Raw genomic sequence first — 26,641 nt, forward strand, 5'->3', positions numbered from 1 at the left:
ATTTTGTAATTGATCCTTGATTGACATATGGCCATATAAGGCACGCATTCGCGCATACTGTGGTGGTGCTCTGTGATTAGTCGAGGCCTCTATCACGTCATCGTGCCTCGGCCAATCAGAGACGCCGCAAAAACGTGACGCATTTTGTCCACCACAGCATGAGCCATTAAAGGCTTTTGCCTTAATAAAATTAGACCGGAGAAATCCAGATATGGATGTTTTTCTACGTATTTTTTCAATCGAGTTTCGCTCAGTAATGGAATTTTGATAAGTGGTCGCTGTTGCCGACAGATTACATGCGGAAACCTGATGAATGCAAACTGTCTGAAAAAAAGTGTTTAACCTCAACTTACGAGGGTCCCTGCGGTGGCCGCGCTGGGTGTAAAGTATATTCTAGGAAATATGATAGGTTATGGATCGTTTTTCATTCTCCAGACTAGTATGCGGCCCACTCACACGAGACGCCTAGGGAGGTGGTGATCGCCAAGCTGAACGGGCCGAAAGTCGCGCGGAGTGCCCCATTTCCCAGTATGGCCTGGTTAATGGCCATGACCAGCTGACAGACGATGCCTTGAAGAACAGTGCGTAGCTGGTCCGCGGGAAGCTGTCCGAGGATGCACTGCAGGTAAACAAATGAATGGCATCATGGTTGAAAAATTTTCCAAGAAGATCCTCATAGTGCTTCGGCAGTTCGCTACCAGTGGATGTTTTAACGCACGCCGCACATGAAATTCGTGTTTCATATGTAGCCAGCATGCCCGACCGCCGTGTCAGACACAAACTGTATTTGAGAAGCGCATAATTATTCAGAGTTATCCTATTGTGTCTGAGCTGTTCCAAGTATTTTCCATGTAACATTTTTAATATGTGCCATTTGGTACGGCTACCGTTTAGATTTACGTTAAACGTTGCTTTGCATCATCTATGAGATATTGTTTAACGTATGTTTCGCAGCGGGATGATTCACTTTCAAAAACGGTTTTATTTTGGCTCTTTCAGCAACTTGATTGTTTCTTTTGTACTTACAAAATATCAGAGTCACAAATTGTCAGAAATTTGTTAACAATCAAATATAAAGCCCTCTCGGCGGCTATGAAAGGTGCACGTATGAAGTATTTTAAAACATGTGATATGTCAAATCACACCACCGACCCCACTCAGGTTGTTGTGAACCGCTAGGCTTTTGCTCTTTCCTCTCCAAGGCAATGTTAGTTTGTTCATGGAATTTAACGTCCCAAGGCGAGTCGGCTGTAAGAGACGCCGTAGTGGAGGACACCGAAATGTTCTACCACATAGGGTCCTTAACGCGCACTAACATCGCACAGCACACGGGCGTCTTGCATTTCAATGTCTCCATCGAATGATAAAAATGATAAGGCTGGAGCAAGAAAAATGATATCATCAATGATATCATATCATCAAATTATGAGGTTGGGACAAGACAAGGTAGGGAGTTTCACACTCCAAGTAAGTAATAATAAACTATTTAACTATCAGGACCGAGTTCCAACCCAGGACATTCTCGTAACTCTGAATCGTGTTTTTCACCGACTTCTTAATTTGCGTAAAAATTATGAGGGCGCTTAAGCTTGGCCTTAAGAGTAGACGAGTGTCTTCAAAAGCAGATTTTAGTTAAACAAATTTCTGGCACTGACGGAGTGCCATAACGTTTGCCTTCTTTTAGATATGTTTCGTTGGTTTCGTTTTAGGGGAAAGAAATGTGCACTCTCTTTATATTCATGGGACGCCTACACTTAGAATGAATGGCATGTAATTGGAAGGACACATGTCGTCGGTTAGAATTCCTATCGCCAACAGGCATCAACTTAACTGGGGGTTGGATTCTCAATGACAAGCAAATAAATATGAAACTGTCTTTAATGTTGGACAAAGAAAAGTTGCGTCCATATTTTGATAAGACATCACGGACATATTTATTCCGATAATCTTTTCTCAAATCTATCACACGGCGACGGCAACACTTTTTCAATCGAACGAGCTGCATGCCCTCTCTCGTGAGAGATAGTATTTTTTAAGAAAAGTTCACGCAATCTTTGCTACAGCTCCTAGACCAAATTATGCATATATACTGTTTAGTTCCTTTAGGATGCAGACATTGAACTTTCATTGTGATGTATGCTACTCTGAAGTCTCATTTTATTACACGTAATCAAGCATCAGCATCTGGAGATGATGTACAATATATGAAATTGTCCCAAAATCGGGTATGCACAATTAACACCACATATGGTAAACCCATATGTGTTGTGCATACCCGATTTTTCATATTTTGCATACAGTTGAGTGCTAGGGACTACAAACTGATTTACCCTGCTTTGGTATGCTTACTGTTGTGCCCAGAAGATGCATGACATGCACTGTTTTCCACAAATGCGTTGTTTTGAGGAATGCAAATTGTGAAGCTGCATAAAAACTAAAGTGCGTTTGAAAACAAGACAAAAAGATCTATAATTGGCGATGGTTCAATTAGTCTAAAAGTAACATTCACACAAATATGTTATGTGGTAAGATATCTTCTTACTAGGTCTATCTTTTCGCTCTACAATAAGGATCGTAATGGCTCGTATGACAGCATAGAATCATTTCGGAAATGAATGAGATTAACATAAAACAGCAAAAAATTTGCTGCTATTCCCGCTATATTCCCTATCATATTCGCAATTTGAATTTTTTTGAATAACAGAAACAAAATGGGAAAGTCCGTATTAAAGAAAAAGATGGTATTGCTGAGTTGTACGAAGACTGTTGAGTATACTCACAGCAATGGCGTTCACTGTGGACTGAATCATGTTTGTCTGAAAGAAGGAACACATAGAGGGGAAACAAATGGGATTCAGTATTTGCTATTCCAGGTATTCGCACAAAAACAGCAAAAATGCGTACGTCAAAAAAAGTCACAGTCATGAGCTGCGAACTGTAGGGACTCGAACACACCTTGCTGCAAAGCCAAAGCTTATACGTGGACCAGATACAGCAGCGGACATTGCGGTGCATTTTGATTATTCAGATCTTATTCCTGCACTAAAGATGTCTTCAAGCACGACCAACCTGTCCGATGTCCCATTAGAACAACTCAAACCATCGCCCGGCCAGTATTCGGTGAGGATTCGCACAGTAAAATGACGGCATCATTCACAATGCTCTGCATGTCCTTGAGTATGAGCTACTACTACGAAAATGGACGCTCATGTATCAAGGCTAGACTGTTTTGTTTAGTGTTTGTCTTCTCGGCACCCCCTCAGTTATAGTGGTTTAGAGCGCAGCTCTTTGGCGCCCGTTCCTGCGTTTCGCGTCGTCGTCGCCGTCGGCATTCCCCCTTGTAACCAGCTCCGCAGTTGTTTATTATTGCCAAAGAACTGGACGCCAAAACGCCCACGAGTAGCTTCGTTCACATTTACTACTAGCAATGCACAACTGTGACGTTCCCCACAATTTGCTGGTTCAACGACAAGAAGCATTGCTCAACTGTGACGTTCCCCACAATTTGCTGGTTCAACAACAAGAAGCATTGAAAAAATTTCTAGATGTTACAATACGTCCTTCAGCGCATTCTCGTAGCGTCATGTTCCATGAAATTATCAATGTGGTTTTATTTCTTGGTTACTTATCTTTCTTATATCAACATTTCCCCTCAATGTTTTTGTCTTCTTTGTTTTGGACAGAGGCGTAAAATATGCCACCGCAGTGCCATCGATATCGGGGCGAATGGTTGGCTCAATGTATCCGCCAACTTACGGTGGTAGGTGATCCAGCCGTGCACAACATAGCTGTGTCTCCAACGCACTGCAAACAGAAAAGGAGTTGTTAATTGTGTAAGGTCACGGAAGAAAATGGTGCTACTATAGACACTCCTTGTACCTTTCATTCTACAGGCTTATTACTCTGTAAGAACAGAGAAAGAGAGAAAGTAAACTTAAAAAAAAAATGGAAACGTTCCCTTAGGGCTCCTCAGAACACGAGAGGAAGTTGTCATTCAGTGCGCCTAGTCGAACTGATATTGATTATAATGATGTGGCACAGCGTCGGCAAGCCACTGATAACTTTGTGCAGATTATGGTTTCCTAGATTTTTTATCAGTCTCCGAGTTCTGATACTACTGAAATTGTTTCCAATGAAGTTGAAGAATAGAAAATGATAAAAGAGAGGGCCTGTACTACGCAGAGAAGTTGAGCAACCGTTCTCGTCTCTCAGCATTTAATGCCTTGCAGGGAATCTCGTATTGCCACCTAATAGCTGCTTAACGTGTCCCGAGTGAAAACTGGTAAAATCGTTTTAACGTAGACACCGTTCAAGCTCCCGCATAAAAAAAGCATACAAGTGCAGGCGTTTGTGGCGCGCAGGAGAAATGCGGATTGATCAAAAGAATTTGCGTCCAACGTACATTGAAGCCTTATTAAATTAAGAAACTATGCTACAAACTGGATTACAATGTCGCACTTCGACTCCATCGTGATTAGTACATGAAGTAAGATATAAATGAACAGCACTGAAAAAAAAAAGTTGGAACTGGGGCGAGATAGAATTCGAAACCACGGCTTTTATCTTCGAATTAGACATGCTGCCTCTTGGCACCGCATACGTTTTTTTTTTTTTTGCTTTATTGCATCGAGGTACTTGAAGCCCGATTTACTCAGGTCGCATCTCGTAGTCTGTCATACAGAGTGACACCAGCGTCGAGCTATCACTTTGTCTACAAACGAAACTTCCGGGAGACATATACGTGCATCGAGTAAAGGTAACCAGGCAGGAGGTCGCTCATGCGGAGCATATATCCCCCGCACCGTAGCACATTGTTCTCCGAACAGAGGCTTCAATGAACGTAGTGGCTCTGCCTGGCAATCTGTCATGCGGCTTTTTCACAAACAGTCCCAGGAGCACAAAAAAATCACATGCATCCTCAGAAGCTTTTATTTATTTATTAAATTATTTATTCATTTATTTATTTATTCAAATACCTCATGGGGTCCGATTGGAGTATTATGTGAGGAGGGTTACATAACTGGGGTGCGAAACAGAAGCAGGTAGAAGATGGTTATTTTGACATCGTTATTTTCAAAACGTTAACGTTATACAATGGCAAACACAAGAAAAGAGAACAAAATTTGAAAAGCACACTATAGAAAACACTTCAGTAACCGCACGCTTCACAACGAAATGTTGCTTATTTTTTCTTTGAAAATAACATAATCTGAAATCTGAACAATGTTGTCAGGAAGACTATTCCAATAAATGATGGCACGGGGCAGGGCTGATGAGTTGAATGCAGTGGTTCTTCACGAAAGGCGTTTAAAACTGAGGTGATTATGCAATCGGTGAGATGTGCGGGCCAGGTTTGTGAGAGGTAGAGTGAAGGAATGATGACTATAAACAATTTTATGAAAGAAACAGATAAGTGCTATTGTTCTGCGAGATTCTAAGGATAGAGCGGATTTTGCGATAAAGGACGCAATCGTCAGCAAACATTCTGAGTGTTGGGGTGATGCTTAACGGTAGGTCATTGATGAAAATAAGAAACAGTAAAGGGCCTATTACACTACCTTGCGGTACGCCTGATGTTACATCAATTAGAGGGGACGAATTGTTATCAACAGAAGTGAATTGTTTACGAAATGATAAAAAGTTTCTTATCCAAGAAATTGTTAATGAATCAAGGTGCAAGGATGAGAGTTTCGCGATTAAACGACAGTGTGGAACGCGATCGAAGGCTTTAGCATAGTCGAGGAATATACAGTCGATTTGAAGATTTTCGTCCATACCGAGGAAGCAGCTCACTAGTAAACTTAAGTAGTTGTGTCTCACATGATAACCCTTTTCTGAACCCGTGTTGTTGTGAATAGAAGAAACCGTTGCCTTCTAAATGTAGTGCCGTGTTAGATGCAATGATGTGCTCGAGAAGTTTGCAAGATATACATGTCAGCGATATTGGGCGATAGTTAGCAACATTAGTTCGGTCACCAGATTTGAAAACTGGAATAACTTCTCCAATTTTCCACTCGTATAGTATCTCTCCTGTTGAAAGGGATTGGCGAAATATATGAGTGAGTATGACGCTGGAATGACCCACGGTATGTTTCAAAATTTATGAATTAATCCCATCAACACCACATGAAGTAATTACTTTTAGATTGTTAATCAATGTCGCAACACTACCAACAGTAACGTCTATTGGGCTCATGTAGTCATAGTCATACTCAGGTGCCGATGAAATATTGGAATAGTCTTCCTTCGTGAACGTATTGGCGAAAAAGTTATTGAAGGTCTGAGGGCGTTCATCTGGAGCAATGGAATCTCCAGCCTCATTGATCAATGTAAAATCTGAAGTTTCGGAAGGTGATAATGTCTTCTAAAATTTTTTTAGATTGTTCTTAAGGAGGGATAGCAAATCGTAAGCCATGAACTTTTGCTTAGCTTTCCGCATGGCCAAGCAGTATTCCTTATCGGCGTTTTTATGTTTTTCCCATCATTCGGGTGTTCTCGGCCGTTAGGTGTTTTGAAAAGTCGTTTTTTTTTTTTTGTTAATCAGCGTACGAAGATTCTTGTGGTACCACGGCTTTGATGAGCTAGCACGGAAACATATGCGCGGTATATAGGTAGGTGTTCATTAACTGCGTGAGTTTATCTTTGAACTGACGCCAGTTTTTGTTAACAGATTGATTAGGAAAGAATTGCAGAAATAAATCGCAGAAAGTTTGTAAGCCGAGGTTAATGGCATCGTAGTTCGCTCTGTTATAGTCGAAGATGTATTTCTGACGTTGGCTGCGTTGGCGGGATGGCATTTTTATAGTGAAATGGAGAAGTTTGTGATCACTGAAACCATCCGTGAGGGAGATCAGGCTAACATTGTCTGGAGCCGATGTGAAAACAAGGTCTAAAATGTTCAGGCCGCGCGTAGGTTTAGAAACAAGTTGAGTTAAAGAAAAGTCTAATGTTATTTCAACGAAATTAACCGGGCCCTGTGCCGATGCATTTAAGGTATTCCAGTTGATATTCAGGTAATTAAAATCCCCGAATAAATAGATGTCGGCCTTTGGGAAATTGCTTCTTATATCTGAGATGTTAGCATACAGATTTGTTACGAAAGTTTCTGAGCTACCTGGTGGTCGGTAGCATATAGGCAAACATTTTATAGTATAGGGCGCAATATCAATGTCCTTTTGGATAGTCCGTTGAAGAATGTCCTAAAAAAACACTGCATCATGGCAATACACAAAGCAATGAACTATGGTTTCTGGCTGTTGACATAGGCGACAGCGCACGTTTGTGCCTATGCCCCGCGGACACGTTCCTTAGATTTAGTTACTGTAGGGCTCCTTATCTTTGCGTGTAAGGCTTCTCATAATGCGGCCGATTGCAGCTCTATATGAATGAGTATGTAGTATATAAGAGAGAGTAACTATTAGGAACTGTCGATGAAGCCAGTAGTAAAGCAATAATGAGGTAAGTACACGCGAACTACAACCTGCAAGTGGTTACGCGTATGATACCGCTGGAGTCGAAGCTTAGGTGTTTCTTAAACTATTCTCTGCAGTAAACTCAACGTGAGCAATTGCGATGATAAATAAATTACGGCAATATTTGAAATGAATCAAGCGATATCGAAAGCTGGCATTTGGCGTGAAGGGTTTCCTACGAAAAGTGGCTAATGTAGATGAAGCTCGGTTTATGTAAAATAATGATAATGACAATAAAGACTTGACAGAGGGGAGAAATATTGCGCGTTCTCTTTTTTCGAGAAACGTGCGTAAATGGTCGTGCATTCCAGAAAAAGGACCTTACCGAGCTGAGATTGCCAACGGCAGGCAGCCCAATGTTGATCGAGCCAACACACGAGTCGTTCTTGATGAGGAAGCTGAGGCAACCTGTCGAATTGCAGAGCTGGTAGTTGCCCAGCATTCCCGCGTTCAGGCCGGCTGCGAAAGAACATTTGATTGATTATTTAAAAAAAATTATGGATAATGGCTTGCAACTATTTATACTCCATTTATGATCAGGGTGCATGAAGAAGCCTGTAATTGCTTAATATAATCCCCTGATGCTGAAAAACAAAAATTAAGGCCTGAGCTTAGGCCAGAACAATAGCAGGAAAAACGATAAACACGATAAAAGTAAGAATTAAAACTCTGCGACTAAAGGCAAAATTGATCGTTCAAACGCCTTCTAAGAATGTTTGCGTGTGCAGAAAGAGACAATATACACACTATTTTTTTATTTTTTATTTTAAAGTTGGACATAGGTATGGAGTACAGGTCATGTTTTCTGCGCCCATAAAACTTGGCAGCATTTGCGCTAAAGTAGACCGAAAAATAAATGACAAAAAACGACGTGCAGGCCGTGGGAGATGCCAGGTAAAACATAATGTAGCTTTTCTTCCGTGCACAGAAGGAGTGGTATACAGAGTGCCTTTTACTTGCGGAAAAGATTACATTGGTCAGTCAGGAAGGTGTCTTAACATAAGGCTAAGAGAACATGAAAACTCCCTAGAAAAAGCCCCGTCATCGAACCTGGCACTACACCACAAGGAATGTAGCCAAAAGCCCCCTTTGCACCCTCCTTACACTCCCCTGTTCAAAGAAACTACAGTGTTGTACAAACAGAGAGAGAAATTAACACGAGAATTAAAAGAGGCCTATCTCATTCACAAGAATTCTGACACATGCGTAAGCACCCCATCTGTTATCATTCATCCCCGAGAAATCTCATATCTTGACGAAACTGGTTAAAGTGAATTGTTGTTTTATCTGCGAACATGCGCACTTGGTTGTCAGAACATTATTGTATATATTCGTGTTCTTTCAATAAATCATGCAGTTGATAGTCAGCGCTGTTCCCGTCTACTCGCTTGTCCTATGTTCGTTGCGCTGTGTATTTTTAAAAAATGATGCACCAACTAGCTCAACTCACAATTCTTTTACAGTTATTTGCGAATCTACACACTAATGTATCGTAACAGACGTCCTTCAATTCAGCGTTTTAAGAACTACGCAATCATTTTTAGCACATTGAGAGTTCATGAGATCTGATAGGCTCCGCAAATATTCAGCAACAGACTGAATGCTGTTTTGAAGCGCATGAATGAAGTAAATTATCTAGTCAGGAGTGGCTTCGTCACTCCTAACAGCAAAAACATCTTCCTGTTGATCATCCCTTCAGCTCAAACATTGTTTATGTTGCATTGCATTTTTTAAGAATCTTGTCTTCCCACGCTTTCTTTACTAAGACTTGTTATTCGTAAGCGAGTGTACTACTGTTTGAAAGAACGCGATGGTTGTTTCAGATTAGGTGGAACCTGTTCCATACTTGAAGGAGAGTTATGCAACATGTTCACAATTGTCTTTGATCCGTCGATCAGATGCTCCGAGGATAAGGTGCACACATCTTCAAAGCAGGACGGAAGCAACCAATATATGTGATTTGTACGCGAGAAAGCATAGTGACTCCACGAAGACTCTAGCAAAAAAGAGAACATTTGGATAGACAGTAATCTATTCCGCAATCTGAAAATTTCCTGCTTAATTTTCCGTAGCATTGCGACGCTTTGTTGCGTCTTTGTAGCCATTTTTACCCTGTTGTGCAATCGTGCTTTATAGTTTCTAGGCGACAATTTCGGGTATTGATTTGTGCGTTTTTTAACTTTCCACTTTTTCAAAAGAAATCTGTCGTCGGTTGCACCATTGCGCACTTCTCGTAACATATGAGACACATGAATGATTATGTGTCTAGATTTATCGCGTGTCGTGCGTTAGTGTGTTCTCGCCTTGACACTGTAAAAGTGCTACTCTGTTTATTTACTGCGACGCCGCTTGCCTCCTAGACTTCATAGGGCATGTAGGACGTTTCGAATAAGTAACAATGAACCACAAAAATGGCTATGTGCATTCGGTTGATTAGTATTTTTACGCTGCACTTAAAAGAAAAGGGTTCGTAGTCGCATTGAACTTTTATACATAGCAGAACGAACAGCCCACCAAGAGGGCGATTGTGTGTTGATTCCATTTTCCAGGGCAGACGCAGCGGGCAGACTTCGCGCCCTTGCGCGGGAACACACGCTCTCCTTGTGGAATTCTGACCAGTTTGGTACTGCCGCTTAAATTCCCTGGACCCTGACCTCAAGCTCCGGCTTCCACCTGGCCTACCACGATGTGAAGAAACTTTGCTGTTCCGCCTGTTGGTTGGTGTAGCATTTACAAACTCTTATTCGTTTGTGATAGGTATGGCAAATATCCCTGTATGTACAAACTGCGGGTGCGACGAGACTATAGGCCACATTCTTTGTGAGTGCCCCATAAACAGCGAGGAAAGACAGTGCCTATGCCGTGCGCTGGAGCGTCTAGATGGACGCCCACTAACTGAAATTAAGATCCTAGGTCCCTGGCCACGACGATCGTCTGCGGTGAAGGCCTCCCAGGCACTGCTCCGCTTTATGAAAAGCACAGGACTGATCGAAAGGCTATGAGTTTTTATGTTACGTTATATGACTGGGACGTGATGTGATGTGACATGTCTGTGATATGACTGTACTGCCATCACCCATCCCTCTCTCACCCACAACTTTTATACCCACCTACTCCTCTCCCCCAGTGCAGGGTAGCAAACCAGTTCCTTTACCGGTTAACCTCCCTGCCTTTCCTCCTCATCTTCCTCCTCCTCCTATACATCATAGAGTAGCAAAACGATAAAACGCCGCAGTGTACTCACTTGGAATATCTCGATTTACAATGATCAAGAGCAGAGGCGCCAAGGCACTGACAATTCCTTGCGGCGAGCCGTTCTGGTAGATTCCCCGAATGGCACACTGCAAGAAGAACAATTCCCTTAACTTCTACATCATAAGCATAGGAAAGCAAGTTAGTCCAAAAATTGGATCAGTGACGTAATTTGAAGAACTTCAATGCGATCACTTCCAATGAACACTGATATCTGATGTATTTGAGTGCTTAAGAGTTTTACCTAAGATGTCGAAAACAGGCGTCGATGTAAGGCTCTCCAGTACGAAGAAAAAATCACGTTAAATCCTCAAAAACCTTGGCGATCGCTTACATTTCGCTTTAACAATAAGAAGCGATAGCGCCTTTTCCTTATGTCTTCCTTTTCTCATTTGTTGTATTCACAGTGTTACCCATATACATGGTACTAAGTCACATTTTTTTAAGCCTTCCTTTAATACACTTGGAGCAAGCAGTACTTGTGACCTGTAGATCAAAGGGACAGCCATCTTTATTATCTGTCCCCTTGATTTATAGGTCACAAGTACTCGTTGCTCCAAGTGTGGGCCTCCATTGTATATGGCAATCGTGAATGGCCGGGTATCACTGTAATAGTGACACCTTACCGGCGTGTATGTACGTTCTTTAAACAATTCACGAGTTTATTGAGATTTTGGAATCTCAAAGATGCGCCCCGGACTGGTTACTATGGTTAGAGCTCCTGACTGCTTTTGGAGAATTTTAGTATGTCAAAACCGTACTTGTAGGAGATTGCGGGGTATCCCCAACACTATCAAAATTTAACCCCTTTATTTTGTTTAAGTATTTCACCTTTCTAAATACCCCTATTACAGGACGCCCCGTGCGAAGCTTGACTTCGTTTAAACATTCTACTGGTTTTGTAAAATCCGTTATAACTTCTCTAATCGCTTATTCTGAGGTATGTACAAATTTGGCGCAGTCCGGAGTCTGCAGACTAACAAAAATGTTCCTCTAGCCTTACTTGTACAGAGGATTGAAGCTCTTTCTGTGTTTATCACTTAACGGAGATCTATGAACTATTTCTATAATCGCACTCGTACAGGGACATGGCGAGTTATCGATGACCTGTGGATCCCCAAATGCGACTTTATCATTATCAGTAGCACTCTGTCGCTCACACTGTACAGATGTCTAACACAAAATGTGCACTGCATAAATTTCTTTTCTGTGAGGGTGTGCGTGATAGGCTAAAGACACGCGCAACCTAAACAGGCCAAATAATACGCCAAACTATTTTTCTCTTTTGATACAGCTACCGTTCTCATATTATGTGCTGCATTCCGGACTTTTGACGTGACGATAAACTGAAGAGTTTCTAATTGCTGCATTATTCAGACCACATCACGCGCTGTGAAGACTGATGGCTGAAAGGCGGACGTAGCCAGCGCCTCATAGTGGCAAGTAATTACGTCTTGTCTGCGAGGTAATGTCGTCTGCTCGTTGTGCATTTGACTTTATGTCCTGCATTTTTTTTCCACAAAAATATGTACACAAATGTGTAACAATATTTAAAGCTTCTTGCACATGGACACGCCAAGCAGTACATGGACTGACGTCCATGTGCAGCTTGGAGTGTTCTGTGCCATATATGATTCTCTTCGTTCATAGTTTAGTGCGCAATTACTGGGTTAACCACTGTCCATTACTATACAGTACTTGGAGCTATACTGTTTGTCGTATGCAGGTATTTGTTGACACTATGGCTTAAAGGCCAAAGCCGCACTGAAATTCTACTGCGAAATCAGACAATTTCTATTACTTTTTCTTCATTGGGTACCAAAAGGTCGTTATTTGTCACGATGAAACCTCGAAGCAGGAATGTAGTAAGGCTCGTGCGGTGCCCCTTGTGCTGAAGAAACAGAAGTTTCGTTCCAGCTGCTTCTCGGCCCTGTTAGCGTTCGCCTGCCGTCTAGGTCGAACTCGTCAAAGCTGTTAACTGTCATCTGCGAATAAAGCGTTATGTTTGTGCGAAGCCTGGGAGCAGCAGGTGCAGCGAGTAATGTGAGAGGCATGAGGACAACAGCTTCGCTCCAGCTGCACCCATCTGGACGAAAGTAGATAATGTCAGGAGCAACTATTGGGAGACTGGAGCCAACTGCAGCGCTTGATCAGAGAGAATTAGACATACAGCTTCTCTCAGAATTAAGCAGAACTAAACTTACTTAAAAAAAAAAGCTGAGCCGGAGGAAAATCTTCCAGCGAACATAAACTGCAGTTAGCTTATCTAGGTATATTGGAGGCCCCAATTTTTCCCTCAAGAGTGCTCGTGGCCGAATAACTTTTTTAGGAAAGTAATGGGCACCTTAGCATACTGTATGCCGCCTTATCATTACCAGAGTATTGGCAGCCCGCACACCCTCATTACACATGCGCGTTTAGCTTGCTTTGAGAGCACCAAATGTTGCCTGGGTGCTAAACAGCGGCCTGGGCGCCTACTGCATCGTTGTCACATAGCACGCACTCACTATAGGGGTATCGATCTCCTATCTAGCAACACCGGCGAAAGTAACGGAAACATAGCCCGGGGTATGCTTTAATGATGACTAATGTGTAACTATGTTTAGAGGGCACTGCTCTCGTGCACATGTCTGCCTGAAAAGTGATGTCCTAAAAATAAAGCGTGCTGCGCAATTATACACATCCCGTAGAATGTTCTCTCAGGAGAATCGCTGAATCCACAGAGCTCAAGTTTCGACTTTGCCTGATTCGATAAGACGATGTCGGATGTTCGTATCTTCGGCAATATTGAATCAAAACAGGGCACCGTCCTAGCGGGGGTGCCATAATGATATCTATGCAATACACGCTGTAAGTACCATTTCTGCAGAAAGGTATAAAGTGATATCAAAAGCCAATAATGTCTGACTTCTCTCTCCATGCACGGAGTACGTGCACACTCATTCGAGCGACGTCTTTCAGGAAAGTTCTCTGTAGCCCTCTAAATGGAGAGATTGATTTTACTCTACTAATTACTGGAGCCCTGAGGCTCCACTTCTCCAATGAAGATGGGAAACACTGCCGCGTGCAGGGAGTGAACCAATCGATCGTGCGTTTCTTTAGAAGTCACTCCTAGCCATTTCCAAGTCGAAAAAACAACAGAACCTGTCAAAAGTACGACCAAATATTCGGTAGCTCTATCGTAAACGTCACATATTTCTGTAGTTGTGTAGTTTTTGGTATACTAGTTTGTTGTTGTTTGTAGTTGTGCAGTATTTTTCTCTTATAACTACAGAAAATTCTGATGTTACTACAGAATGTTCTGTTGCCACAACAGATTTTCTGTCATGTTCTGAAATTCTCTCGTAACAACAGAAACAGAAACTACAGAATATTCTGTAGTTCTTTCGACTGGGTTGGATTGGCAGCGGCCTATTCCGAGATCGCGATGTTATACAATGGCAATGCGAATCGGCCTTAAGTTGATTCAAGCATTCATTTTTGTGCAATACGGTGACAAAGAGCGAAAAAGTATCCAGGGAAGCTGCGATAACAATAAGGCGACAGGTTTCAGCTAGTTCAATGGATCAAGATCAAAAAATATCTTACGTTAATGACTTTCACGAGTCCTTGCGTGAGATTTTGCTGCAAATAGACACGAGCATTTATTATAAGGATTAAAATCAAATGAGCACATTTGCCAGTAAATAATATAATTAGGTGTTTCAAAAAATTACAATTTAAACGGGACGTACGTTCGATTATAACGTGAGTAATTCGACAGTGACATCCAGTTTGTATCAGAATAGAAAGCATTCGAAATTAAGCAACAGTTGTAAAATTACGCTCGTTTTTTGATTACTGTGGCCTGCGGAGATTGGGATAATTATACAGGCAACTTCAAGAGTATGCGTTCCGCGAAATTGTTAGGCATACTCTTTCCTAATGTTATTACTGTGGCCTCAAGAAGGCCCAAACTGCACATCAGCATGTGATTCGTCCCAACCTGTACAAATTTAACTATATTTAGTATAAGAAAAGCACAGTGTAAATTGGTAACCATGTTAACCAGCGCGAAAAAATACAGCATGACTATTGAGGAAAACCATGAAACCTAATTGCACGAAACATGTGATAATCGGACAGCGCTATCCTTGGTACGCCAAAAAAGTTGAATAAATATAGGCTAGTTGTGAAAAGCATAAAAGTATTGAATAAATGATAACCTCACAAACTTTTGACACCAATGGACTATGAGAACTTCGGCAAGAAGAAAGCAGGAACTTGTATGAAAAGAACCTAATGTGTACCCGTCGAATTTTGAGACAAAAAAGGAAAAGCGAACAATTACTTACGGTTGTGCTGCCGCAGAAGTTTGTAGAACTTCCGACGCACTGACATGGAACAGAAAACATACAAAAAACATTGAGCACTGTTTTTTTTTTTCTTTTCGGATAGTGGGATGGGGCGCGAAAAACAAGGCAACAATCAAATCTCCGCACCAGGCTTTGAAGGGGAAACTCATCGAACGATAATTTTTTCTCGTGCGAACGCCAAAGGCTTTTCGGAGCGGCCCTAACCTTTGGAAGACTTTTATATCATTCTGCGCCTTCGTTCGATTGCTTTAAGGAACTCTATAAATTCTTGCTAATTTTTGTAATTGCCTTTATGAGCATATTGGTACGGACGAGCAACGAAGAAGAAGCGGGCAGTGGTGAGGGCAGGAGCACTCGCGCCACAACGTAACAATATTTTTTTCTTTTTTATTTTCACCTTCTTTCCCAGCCTTTCTTTTTTAGAAAAATGTTTTTAAAGCTACCTTAAAGGGACAGAACGCTGTTATGTCATCTGATCATGGTGGAGATAAGAAGTCCTTGCCTCATAGAGTACAGATCAAGCACTACAATATCAAAGAAAAGAGGCTTTAAAATCGAACTGAGGCGCAGTCTAGCGGAGAAACTCAATTACTTTCATTATAGTACTCCACGTGACTACATGTCAGCAAAATATCGCTGATGTTCTTAAAGTCACATGATTTTTTTTTTCTACGAGTGCTTGTCATTATTATATTTTGCGCTCTCTCCACTGTGTTTTTAAATAAAAACCACACCTCCTTTAGCACCGCGAGAGGCATGCTTTCAGGTTTTGTCACTAGATGGCGCCACAGGGTTTGGAATTCCGTAATTGAAGCGATAATAGTGCCCACTAAAACCTTTCGTCGATGAGGCATGAGTTATTGTGTCGTAACAGCCTTGAGTATGAAATTGAAAAGGACGCTACTCTACGAAAAAAAAAAATGGCCCCTTACTGTCTGGCGAGTGAAATTTATACTTGTTTACGGTACTGCTTTTTTGTCGACCACCAGTCATCCCCGCGGTCGCTGCTCATGGTTTCCAGCATCGGACTACATACCAATGAGCACATGCACTGCCCGAAAAATTGTTATTAATTTTTTTTTCACCGTTTTTCACATCAATCTTTACATTTCGCCAAAAAACATTGACACCTAAATTCCAGTGTTCTGTTTCTTTAACATTGCTTCCTTGTCAATAAAAAATTTGACAGTTTTGAAGCTCTCATATTAAGCGAGCAGTCAAACGTTAGCGGCGTGTTAGTGGCTGATGAAAAATGTTTCACGTGTTGACATAATTGTGTAATCTGGATACTACAGATCGAGATACTCACAGTTCCAATGTTGAGGATATTGTTGAGGGTAATATTGACGCAAGAGGCTGAAAAAACACAGAAGAAATAATTTTGTTCACACATTTCGAGATTATCATGCCGGTTTTGTCACACATTTGAAAATTACGCTATCGCACGACTCGAAGTGTATCAGGCCACAATTTATTGCCTTCATGTCTTTTTTTATCCTGTTGCTTAGCCGACATCTGAAAATTTACCTAATGCTTCATTCTGTAGGCGAGGAAAAAATTTGATTTAGAAGAGCACATTCTAACAACAAACTAAAGAAATTAAGAGGCCATTACATTTACGCGTTTAAGTGTATGATGCGGTTTCGTCAAAGGCTCTCCTCAGCGGCTGCCCTTGTGAATCCATATTCACGTACATGCAGTTCACCACTTGCCTAATCACCAATCCTTGATTTGTGCTTCCACTACTTCGCAATTACCCTTCAGAATAGAACTAAGCTGTTGTGATATGTGAAAGACCACCCAACATTTACATAAATGCCAGCTTACCAAGCCATATGAACATGCCTGCGTGGCCGAGGACCAGTTTGTCTCGCTCGAAATGCATAGGTGCTATATCTTGGTTTTCTTCAACCGCTCGTCTGAATTGAGGAGCCCGAGCTGGCAACTATTACCAAATTGACCATGCCACGTGGTTTTGTGACGTCGCTCTACCGACCGATCGGCGCACCGACATATCAGCTGCCAGAGACAGGACAATGATTTTCAGCTCGTAACGCCAACGCTGTATTTTAAGAAGAAATACTTCATGGCCTCATGCGCGTGGACAGGATTTCTGAGTCTAAGAAGGGTGTCATGCCCTCATAGATGAGTAATAAAATGGCTCTATTAGATAGAGGGTGAATTAATGTGTCCGTGTGCTAATTTTCGTTGGTGCGTTGATGTGGAGTATTTAGTTGATTCATTAGAGCCAAAAAAGTCATTTCGACGTCAAAATAGCTAAAGACGTCAATATTGTGTGCAGACGTCAAAACAGTCACTTAAGTCAAGATTGTGCAAAATACATGAAACCCGTACAAAAAACGGCCAAAAACGTTGCAAACCTTTTAATTCCAGGCCTCGTCACTGCGTTGCAACATCGAAAACAGTCAAAACTTAAAGAGCAAAAACGTAGTGAGAGAAAAAAGGGTGAAACAGTAAAAAAAAAAACACGATGAGAAATGAAAAAGTAGAAACAATGAAAGAGGAGAAAAAAACAAAGCAAAAAGAAGAAAACGACCACAGAAAAGGATGGAAAAAGTGGCAAATGAGTCCAAAGGGTCGCAGGAAAGGCTTTCGCCTTGCCGCACTAAAGAAAGATCTAAGTGCAACTATTTTTTTTTTGAGAACAAGGCTTATTTTGTTTTCACGGAAAATGTAAATGACATACTTCTTACTTTATGTAGAGAATGAAACCAGGTATCATATGCTGTGAATATTATTATCCATTTCCCTAGGCGGGCTTTCAATGTGGAGCTCTCACCAGACGAAAGCAACAAGAGGTCGAACACAGAATTCAGGAGGCAACGGATACCTGAGCTTACGATAGACATTGACATGCTCCGGCTCACCACTGCCTGCGATATGCAGTCGGCAGTGAAGTCTGATTGCCAATAAGCCAATGGTCCGCTCGCTTCTCAGGGAAACTTGAAAATGATTGCCACGTGATGCAACAATAGTGGCAACTGATAGAAGACAAAATATGTCGAGCCTAAATGAATGCAACAAATAGTTGCGCTAGTCTGACTAGTATAGAAGCTTGCCAAGGTATTCGCAAAGACGATGTCACATATATCACACTCGGTTCCTTTCGAAACCATTTCATTACAATAGGCAGGATGATACCAGCCTGAGTGGCTATTGTGGATACCATACCCCAAACATAAGCACATATTTCTAGATATACGCAATAGTATATGACTAATAGTATATGATTACACGGGCTATTGTTCGCACTATAGGTTCATAATAATTTGAATACTGGTCTTAAAAATTTCGAAATCTGCAGTGCGAATTCCTCTGTACGTAGCTTTTTTATCATCGCAACTAAGAATCAATTCACAGAAAACTGCCAATAACAGAACACCAAACATTGAATATGATATTTCTCCAGCGTAATTGCGAAATCGCCTCAAAACAAAACATGTCCATTGCTCGCGAGACGATTTATCTGTGATAAGGTTTCTTGAATGTTGGTTGAAGACGGAAAGTTTAGGCTTCGGAAAGCCATTTGGTTGTAAATGCAAAAACGTCGAAATGTCCTACAAATGTTTAAAGACAATTTCTAGAAATCTTTGATCAAGATTGCATGCATACGTGTCATGTGAAGGAGACTGCGTATTTCTGCTTAAATTTTCATGCTGCAGTCTACTTAAAAAATGGAGGAGTGATGGAACGTGGGGAGAGCGAACACCTCCTGCACATGCATTCTTTATCCCACTTTCGTTTTCTCAATAAGACCCCCTATCAACTCGCTAAAACTGTCGTCAGAGAGCGAGCGAAAAAAATAAAGTAATTTATTAAAACAAAAGGAGGAGAGGTCGGTTGGTGCGACTTGGGTTGATGAAGCAGCGATAAGAGAAAAGGGATTCTTGTTCAGAAACAAAGTGTGAAAGCAAACTGTGTGGCACGACGTCTTCCAAAGATTACTCTCTAAAATAGATTGGAGAAACATAATTTGGTTATCACAGTTGACATCTTTATGGTAAAGTATATTTGTTCTACACAATGTTATGGCGAGTGTGAGAAGATTTGATCGTAAAGATGGTCGCCAATAGTAGAGCCGGGATTATTTTAAAGCTTTGGCAGAACTCCATGTGAATAGAACATTAGTTTACTCATAAAGAGCTAATTTAAAGAACTGACTGGTAGATTGAATGAAAAAAACCACAACATTTCATAGCTTTTCAGCGGCTTATTCTAAATGAAGTTGGGCATTTTGTGGCGTATTATTATTCCGGTCATTTTTAGTGTTCGCCATTTGAGAGTTGTTTACCAACATTCATACGCCCGGAAATACCTTAATATTCTGTGCAATGCGCCTAAATATTATAAATTAAAATCGCGATAAATATGCGTCGTTATAACATATATTTCCCTCTATGCACTGAGGGTCCATTTTTCTACTGTAGTCACTTATAACCCGGCGATAAGTCCCTTAAGGCAAATCCAGGGAGAAGAAAAGAAAAAGAAGAGTTTTTGTTTGTGTGTACCTTTCCTAATTTGCCCTAAATTGTACGAGGGCAGAGATTAAATTCAATATAAAACGAGATATTAATTCTCTCGCGCGCTCTGCAACTTATTTTTCACGCTCTAGTAGAAGGCAGAAAATAATTTAGAAATCTCTGCGGCGACGTGCCTTTGGGTATGTTTTTAGCTCCAACATTTGGCCCTTACATGGTGATGTTGTCCTAAACCGCGGATAACTTGAAGCTGGCCCTAAAATTGAAGCTTGTGTCAAGCCTTCACATTTTCAAACACTTCATATGAATATTATTTAGGCGGGCATGTGTTGAAGAAATTTCGCGCTGCAAATCCCATCGTTCAGATCCTGAAGTGAGCCCCAACGATGGGAAATATTCATCGGTTGTTTTGAAGTTCTCCCACCTCGTTATATGGCCGCCACTGCTGGAGTCTACCTCACTAATTTCAGTAAGCTGAACGCCACCACCACTGATCAACTGCAGGCTTAATGTTTTGCGGCGTTCTGCGCATAATTTTTATCACAACGAATTTTAACTTTTTATTTTTATCTGCTAGTCTTGGCTGCTATAATTTACATTTAAAAAAACCGCATTCGTGTAGCAGCTGTACACTTTTGTTGTTGTTGTTGTCTGTTGAATACCCTGCGCAAAGTTTATCAAAAAGAAAACAAAAACAGCTTAGCAGCAAAGTTTCTTTCACGGTGCATAAGGAGGCTAAGTTCAATGAATTTATGTCTATTTTTAGCCTTCTCTCCTGTTACAAAAAAGGGGTTTCAGTCTTTCGAGAGCCTGTTACTTTGAATTGCCGTGCCGTGCTAGTTGAATGACTGGATTAGTAAGTACTCGACTTCTGGTCCGCGGAAGGTGGTTTGATCCCGACCCGCGAGACCGCATTTTGATGGCAGTGAAACGCCAGGTGCCCGCGTAATATGCGACGACGCTGCACCTTAACGAAACCAGATGGTTTAATTTATCCGGAGCTCTCCACTACGAAGTTCCGCAAGATAAAGTCAGTTTTGGAGGTTATGTACCAGCTTCATGTACCACTATCATGGAGGCTTCATGTACCCCTATCTTACCACGTTTCTGTAGTTGCCAATCTTTAACAATTTCGAAATCAACTTGACCCTCTCTCAACAGGCGTTTGCTTTTCTGTGTAAAGAGATATGCGATTACAATTATAAAGCTTACATAAAAATTTAAATAAGGTTGATAGTCCTGTCGGGACTATTTGCAACAAAAATACCGATGTTTTCAGGCAAGGATGAGCGGAAATTGTTGAGCCAAAATTTAAGCCAATAAGTAATAAAATTGCGGTGTACGCTTACTCGAAGTTGAAGCTGACGCAGAAGACATGGCTGCAGCGATCAGCAGAGCGACAAGGGTGTAGGCGGAGGCCATGGTTGAATTGCTTGTCCGGCAGGAGGCGATGAAAGAGACTCGACTGGTAGGAGTAGCCCTCGATATATGTGGGCAGGAACTTTGATTCCTTTTATACCCAAAACCAGGATCCAATAACACGAGAAGGTACGCACTAATGACGTCATTGAAAGGGTCGTTTCCAGTGCAACGGATGGCCGAAGCTTTTCCAAAATTATTCAAGTGCATAGTGTATGGTTACACGTGTGTTTTTCTCCCCGTGCCCACCTGAAATTCCTTATTAAACATTATTCACTTCTCTGCACGCATTTACACTTACATTTCTCGACACCTGCAACGATCACGCTACTCTGCGGAGTGACATGTGCAGTAAATGGTAACTTTTGATGATCATTCTTGATGCTGCAGCGGGACAGAAGGGGATGTTTATGGAGCCAAAAGTGTAGCCTCTAGTTGGGCTTCTCTATTTAGCGCGCATGTGTGTGTATCCCGGATGTATTTTTTAAGCGAGACACTAGCTTTAGAGAGAATTGGAGCTCATTTATCACCTTTTAGCTTAAACGTTTTTAACGAAGTTCCTGTTGCCACCGATGAGACTGCGGTAGAGTACGTCTAGTTATTGCCAGTGCAAAGGCAAAAAAGCAGCACAGAGCAAAACGGCAAGGCAAAAATCTAGAAGCGGTGGCTGCAGCGAACACGATAGCAGCAAAGGATGCAATACGAGCATCCGTGCCAAGTCACAACTGCTTTTCAACAATAATGAATGAGCAAGTCTCATTCAGAGCCGTTGATCACTGAGCACATGCGTAGAGGTAAGCGCCAAATCCTTTCTTCATTGCTGGTAGTTTTGCTTTGTTTTCTCCTTATATGCGTGATAAACGGCGGCTGCTTGTAGAATAGAAACGCCTGAAAGGTGAAAAAATGTACAAGTTGTTAGACTGCTGTATTTCGAAAATACGGATCCGTATCCGGCTTTTAACCGACTATGTACATCGCCACTCGGGAAAAAAACAAACAACAAAAAAAGCGGTGACTTCGAGCGAAAACTGCAATGGCACCTGATGATGTCGCTTAGAACCTGCGATTGCTTTGACATCAAGATTTATGCCTAACTAAATCGAAACACGAAGCACTACATTTTTTTGAAGCAATGGCCCCAAGTTAACTTGTAGGCGCCTGGTTCGGAAGCCAAGGCATTGCCAAGGCAAACATTGTACTGTTTACAAACAACTTCCTCCCTGTCTCTCACAAACCTGCCCTCTAAGTGAACCGGTACAAAGACAGGTCTCTGGCTTTTCCTCCGGCTAAAGATAAGTGTACATATTTACTCCACTTCAGAATGTGGAGACAGAACGAAGATGCGAGTGTAAAAATTTGCAAGTGAGTGATGGTGCGCATTCTGCTCCTGTTTAACAGTTCCAAGGGTTCCCACGGTCGTCCCTCATTTTTTGGAATAAAGGTAGATATACTTATTATCTGGAGTTCGAACCTCAACCGCAAAGGACATGCAGACATGTCCGTCTGCTCATTACCTTCCTGTAGATGATATGCACCTGACGAAGTGTAGTCTGGGCAGTATATTCCTTTTTCGGGGCATTTGCTCGCTATGCTAAGAACTTACAGCTTGCCGCCATATTGGGGTGTCCGACCACTCGCGAGATGCCCTGTTATTGCTCCGTTTCTTTTATCTGTGAATGTAAACTGTGTGGAAATTAAGAAGAAGAAATGGGCATGGGCAGGCCACGTAGTGCGTAGAGAGGATAACCGATGGTCGCTTAGGGTAACAAACTGGATTCCAAGGGAAGGAAAGCGTAGCAGGGGACGGCGGATAGTTGGGTGTGCGGATGAGTTTAAGAAGTTCGCAGGGGTGAAGTAGATGCAGCTAGCACAGAACCGGGTTAAGTGGAGAAATATGGGAGAGGCCTTCGCCCTGCAGTGGGTATAGTCAGGCTGATGATGATGATTTAAACTGTGTGATTGTGGTCGGACATTTGGCGAAGCCGACTTAGGCCTCCTGCACTGCCCAACAATGGTGGCGTGCTTAAGGGTTCCTGAAAAAAAAGAAAAAGAAACGCATGCATTTGCAGTTGTGTCGTCAAGTGCTATAGTAAGATATATTAAAAAGAATCATTACTGCGGATGTGATTTTTTTCGTACATCTGTGTGCCAGTGTGACACATGCGATATTTAAAGGCTTCAAATATGGAACGTTTTGGCTAAACTCTGTTACGGACTTTAACATGGTTACACTTTTCGCTATTGGCGCGAATCTAACATACTGAGCGAAATACACAGAAACACAAGACGAGAAGTACACGGAATAGCTGTTGTGCTGTTTTGCTATGATATCTTGTTAATGAAAAGTGAAACACAACGTCTGTCCCTGAAAAATTTTGGAACACATTTCAATATATTGTCACATTGGCAGAAAACCATGTGAAGGCCGCAGAGCCGGTAACACACGAGCCCGGTGTTGCCGAAGTCCAGGGGCAAACGGTCCGAGCGCGAAACTGGAACTTCATCGTCTTCTTCACACTGGTATCATTAGCTCCCCCGTTGAGGAAGCATCGACCCGATGCTCGAGGCAAGTCACGGACTCACAGGGAGGGCGTCCTCGCGTGATAAGGTTTGAGGCGAACGACGTGGACCATTTAAGGGCGTGCGGCATGACTTGAATGTGGGGCCTCGTGAGGAACAACTTCGTAGTTGAGAGCGCCAACGCGGCGCAGAATTCTGTAATGGCCGAAGTAGCGACGCAAGAACTTTTCACTAAGTCCGCGTCGTCGAATATAAGACCAAACCCAGACAAGATCATCCGTCTGATATTCAACTTCACGTAGCCGCAGGTTGTAGCGTCGCGCATCCTGCACCTGCTGCTCACGGATTCGCAGCTTAGCGAGCTGGCGAGCTTCTTCGGCACGTTGCAATATTTGATGATATGGACGTACATTCCACATTCTTAGGCATCTCAAAATTAGTTATTTGATTTGCGCAGGCATTTTACAACGAACATATTACTTCATGTAATAAGCACTTTCATGTTATCACCATATGCCGGGATTTTAAGGAAGGAACGTTACCATATTCCGCTCTAGTTTTCGATAGAACTTGCAACCAGTAAAGTGCTTCTTGGTTTAGTTATTAACTGATATATTGTACCGTTTTCAACGCCGCACAAAAGACAGTACATGCTGCAAGCTTTACATCGTAAATACTAAAAACCCTTACCGCGGTACCAGAAGGTTGTGTATTGCGTCCGTTGACTCCCTTATTAGCATTGGGAAAATGTGATTGTTCGACATAGTGTCCATATCACTTCGTCGTTCTAGGGTAATAAATATACGTCCTGTACATAGTATAATGAGTTTGTTCATTGAAAATGCAGATAATTCAGACGGAAATATGACTACCCGTCATGCCACTCTGCACTATGGAAATGTAACTAAAGAAAAACGGTCGTGATCCTCTGTCTTATGAGAAGAGGTATGAGATATATACAGACGCATTACTTCACATCGCAGTCGCTTATTGAGGTCCATGCCAACGTAGCTTGACATTTTTTTTTATCAATGGCAAGCTACTTAAGAAGGATGAATTGTGAAAACAAAAATTTGTACATTTTTTTCTGCATTTAGCACGTACTCTGATTTGATAACCCATGAAATAAAGCCTTGCATTAACGGTCCCTGCTGATATAACGAATTATTTTAGGAAAGTCTACTTGCCTGATTCTAGCAATTGAAGCATTTTGGGTTGTGAAATGGTTACACATGGGCAATGTTGAAGTTAGCTCTATTGTTTGTGGAAAATAAATGTTCTCCTTTCAACATAAAGATACACTCTATCTGTACCTGCAACCTCCCGTCCTTAGTGAGAGTGCTGTTATGTTTGCTCCATATTACTCCGAAAGTATTCGGCGGAGCAGAAAAGGAACGCGTGTGGTGACCTCATGTCGTATTATTTTTATGCATACGCCTATGCTACCGGTTTCCACTGAGTGAAGTGGAAGAGATGACAATGAGAGTTTCGGGATACTTCACCTACTAACCGTTGCGGAAGAGATTGATTAAATAAAAAATGCATACTCTTCTCATCAAAGAAAAAGAATGAGCCACTACACGCCTGCTTATCCACTCCCTGCTAGGAGAGAACACTGTTATAGAAATAGTTGTAAACTGCACATTCATGCGCCCCAATTTTGGTGCTATTAATCGTAGTCTGAATGAACGAACTTAGCTGTGGACGTGATTTGCCGGCCCAGTCCCTGCGGTAGGCTATGTTGGTGATGGTTGCAGCCAGCGCAGTGAAAGACATATCGGCCTGCCGCTGTAACGGGGTAGGGGAGCAGAATCCACAGCCGATTTCAGTCACTGAGACCCAGGGTGATAGAATGCGCCAATCACGTGATATTTTTTTTGAATTTCGCGGGCTTTCTTTAGCCCTTGGAAAAACGATACACCTGAGGCTTTGTCGGAAATAAATGGAATGGAGGTTCCAGAAGATGCTCTCCAACTTTGCAAATCCAGTTATTGTCGAACGGCGAAAGTAGAAAACTTTATCCTAATGACTAATTAGCTTTTGTGAAATAAAAATGTGTGTACAAAGCTGTGTACAAATGGTTTCTCTGTCCTACCTGAAATGTTTCATTTGTTAACCCTTGCCTAAGTTAGCATGGACACCCAATATACATTTAGGTTGCTTTTCAGAGACATGACATCCCTTACCGGCCGCCAGGCAAGTCGGTACTCCATAAAGGCCCCACCATTCGCCCTTCTCGCCCCTCGATCACCGATGAGCGGTCCGAGGACATGGAACATTGGTTGGCCAGTTTTGACACTGTCGCACGATTTATTCAATGGGACGAGACGAACGTGTACTTCGCACTTCAAGACTCCGCTAAGACGTGATTTGAGTACCACGAGGCGTCCTTTGCCAAATGAGAAGCTTTTCGCCATGAATCGCTTGGCAGATTCAGCTCGTGCACGCGAAAAAAAAAATACGGAAATCGCCATTCGGTCCAGATCACAGCAGTAAAACGAATGTGTGGCCATGTTTGAGAAAGACATGATATAATTCTTCGAAAAGGCCAGCCCTGCCATGTTTGAGGCAATGAATATATGGTATCTCCTGCGTGAGGTAAAGGAGCAGCTGCTTGCTGGCCTCACTCGCCACCCTCCAAGAACCGTCGCCGATTTTGCCAAAACAGTCATGGGCCATTTAGTGTAGGAGCGAAGAGCGCCGCAGGCAAGTCCAGAAGCCACGCACTACTGCGCGATCCTACAGTCGCCGGGGACGAGGTGCCACGAGAGCTTAAAAGGAGCATTATCCACGAAGGCCAGCAACATCTGCACTTGGATTGTCTGTCTGCAAGCATTCCTTCTACTGGGGACATCGTCCATGAGAAAATCTGGCTAGCGGTAAAGCCAGTACCAGCACTACTAACGGATGATGATGATGATGATGAAAAACATTTATTTATTATACAGAGAGGGTTCTGCAGTGGTCCTTAGGTGGCCGCCCCTTGAAATTATTAGGTAGGCAAAGTGTTACGGGAGCCAATTCACGTCGGCCGCGGCCCAGGCCCGCTCTACCAAGGCTCGTCGCTCCGTCAGGTCAGAGCAGCCGAGCAGGACCGCCTCCCAGTCCTCTCGGGAAGGGTGGA

The 26,641-nt window shown here is 42.3% G+C and overlaps 1 protein-coding gene across 1 annotated transcript; it reads right to left on the minus strand.

Annotated features, from left to right (window-relative positions):
• Positions 1-436: 436 nt before the first annotated feature.
• LOC146189875 (uncharacterized) lies at positions 437-21,000 on the minus strand. Its single transcript, XM_084605360.1, has 9 exons — positions 20,928-21,000; positions 16,389-16,435; positions 15,059-15,097; positions 14,313-14,348; positions 10,717-10,813; positions 7,798-7,931; positions 3,757-3,804; positions 2,781-2,816; positions 437-619 (listed from the first exon to the last, which is right to left on the minus strand). Exons 1-9 carry the CDS (start codon positions 20,998-21,000, stop codon positions 437-439), a joined length of 693 nt encoding a protein of 230 aa, XP_084461486.1.
• Between the last annotated feature and the right edge of the window lie 5,641 nt (positions 21,001-26,641).

The sequence above is a fragment of the Amblyomma maculatum genome, chromosome 5 (assembly GCF_055883805.1).
Source record: "Amblyomma maculatum isolate TAMU_Amacu chromosome 5, ASM5588380v1, whole genome shotgun sequence".
NCBI classification, from domain to species: domain Eukaryota; kingdom Metazoa; phylum Arthropoda; class Arachnida; order Ixodida; family Ixodidae; genus Amblyomma; species Amblyomma maculatum.

What these genes read in the sequence shown, in the direction of transcription:
- LOC146189875 (XM_084605360.1), bottom strand. Translation starts at nt 21,000, where the DNA reads ATGGCCTCCGCCTACACCCTTGTCGCTCTGCTGATCGCTGCAGCCATG. An exon ending in GACTCGTGAAAGTCATTAAC is followed by an intron (nt 10,814 to 14,312) that starts GTAAGATATTTT and finishes TTCTTCTTGCAG; the next exon opens with TGTGCCATTCGGGGAATCTA. An exon ending in TGTAAATCGAGATATTCCAA is followed by an intron (nt 7,932 to 10,716) that starts GTGAGTACACTG and finishes GTTCTTTCGCAG; the next exon opens with CCGGCCTGAACGCGGGAATG.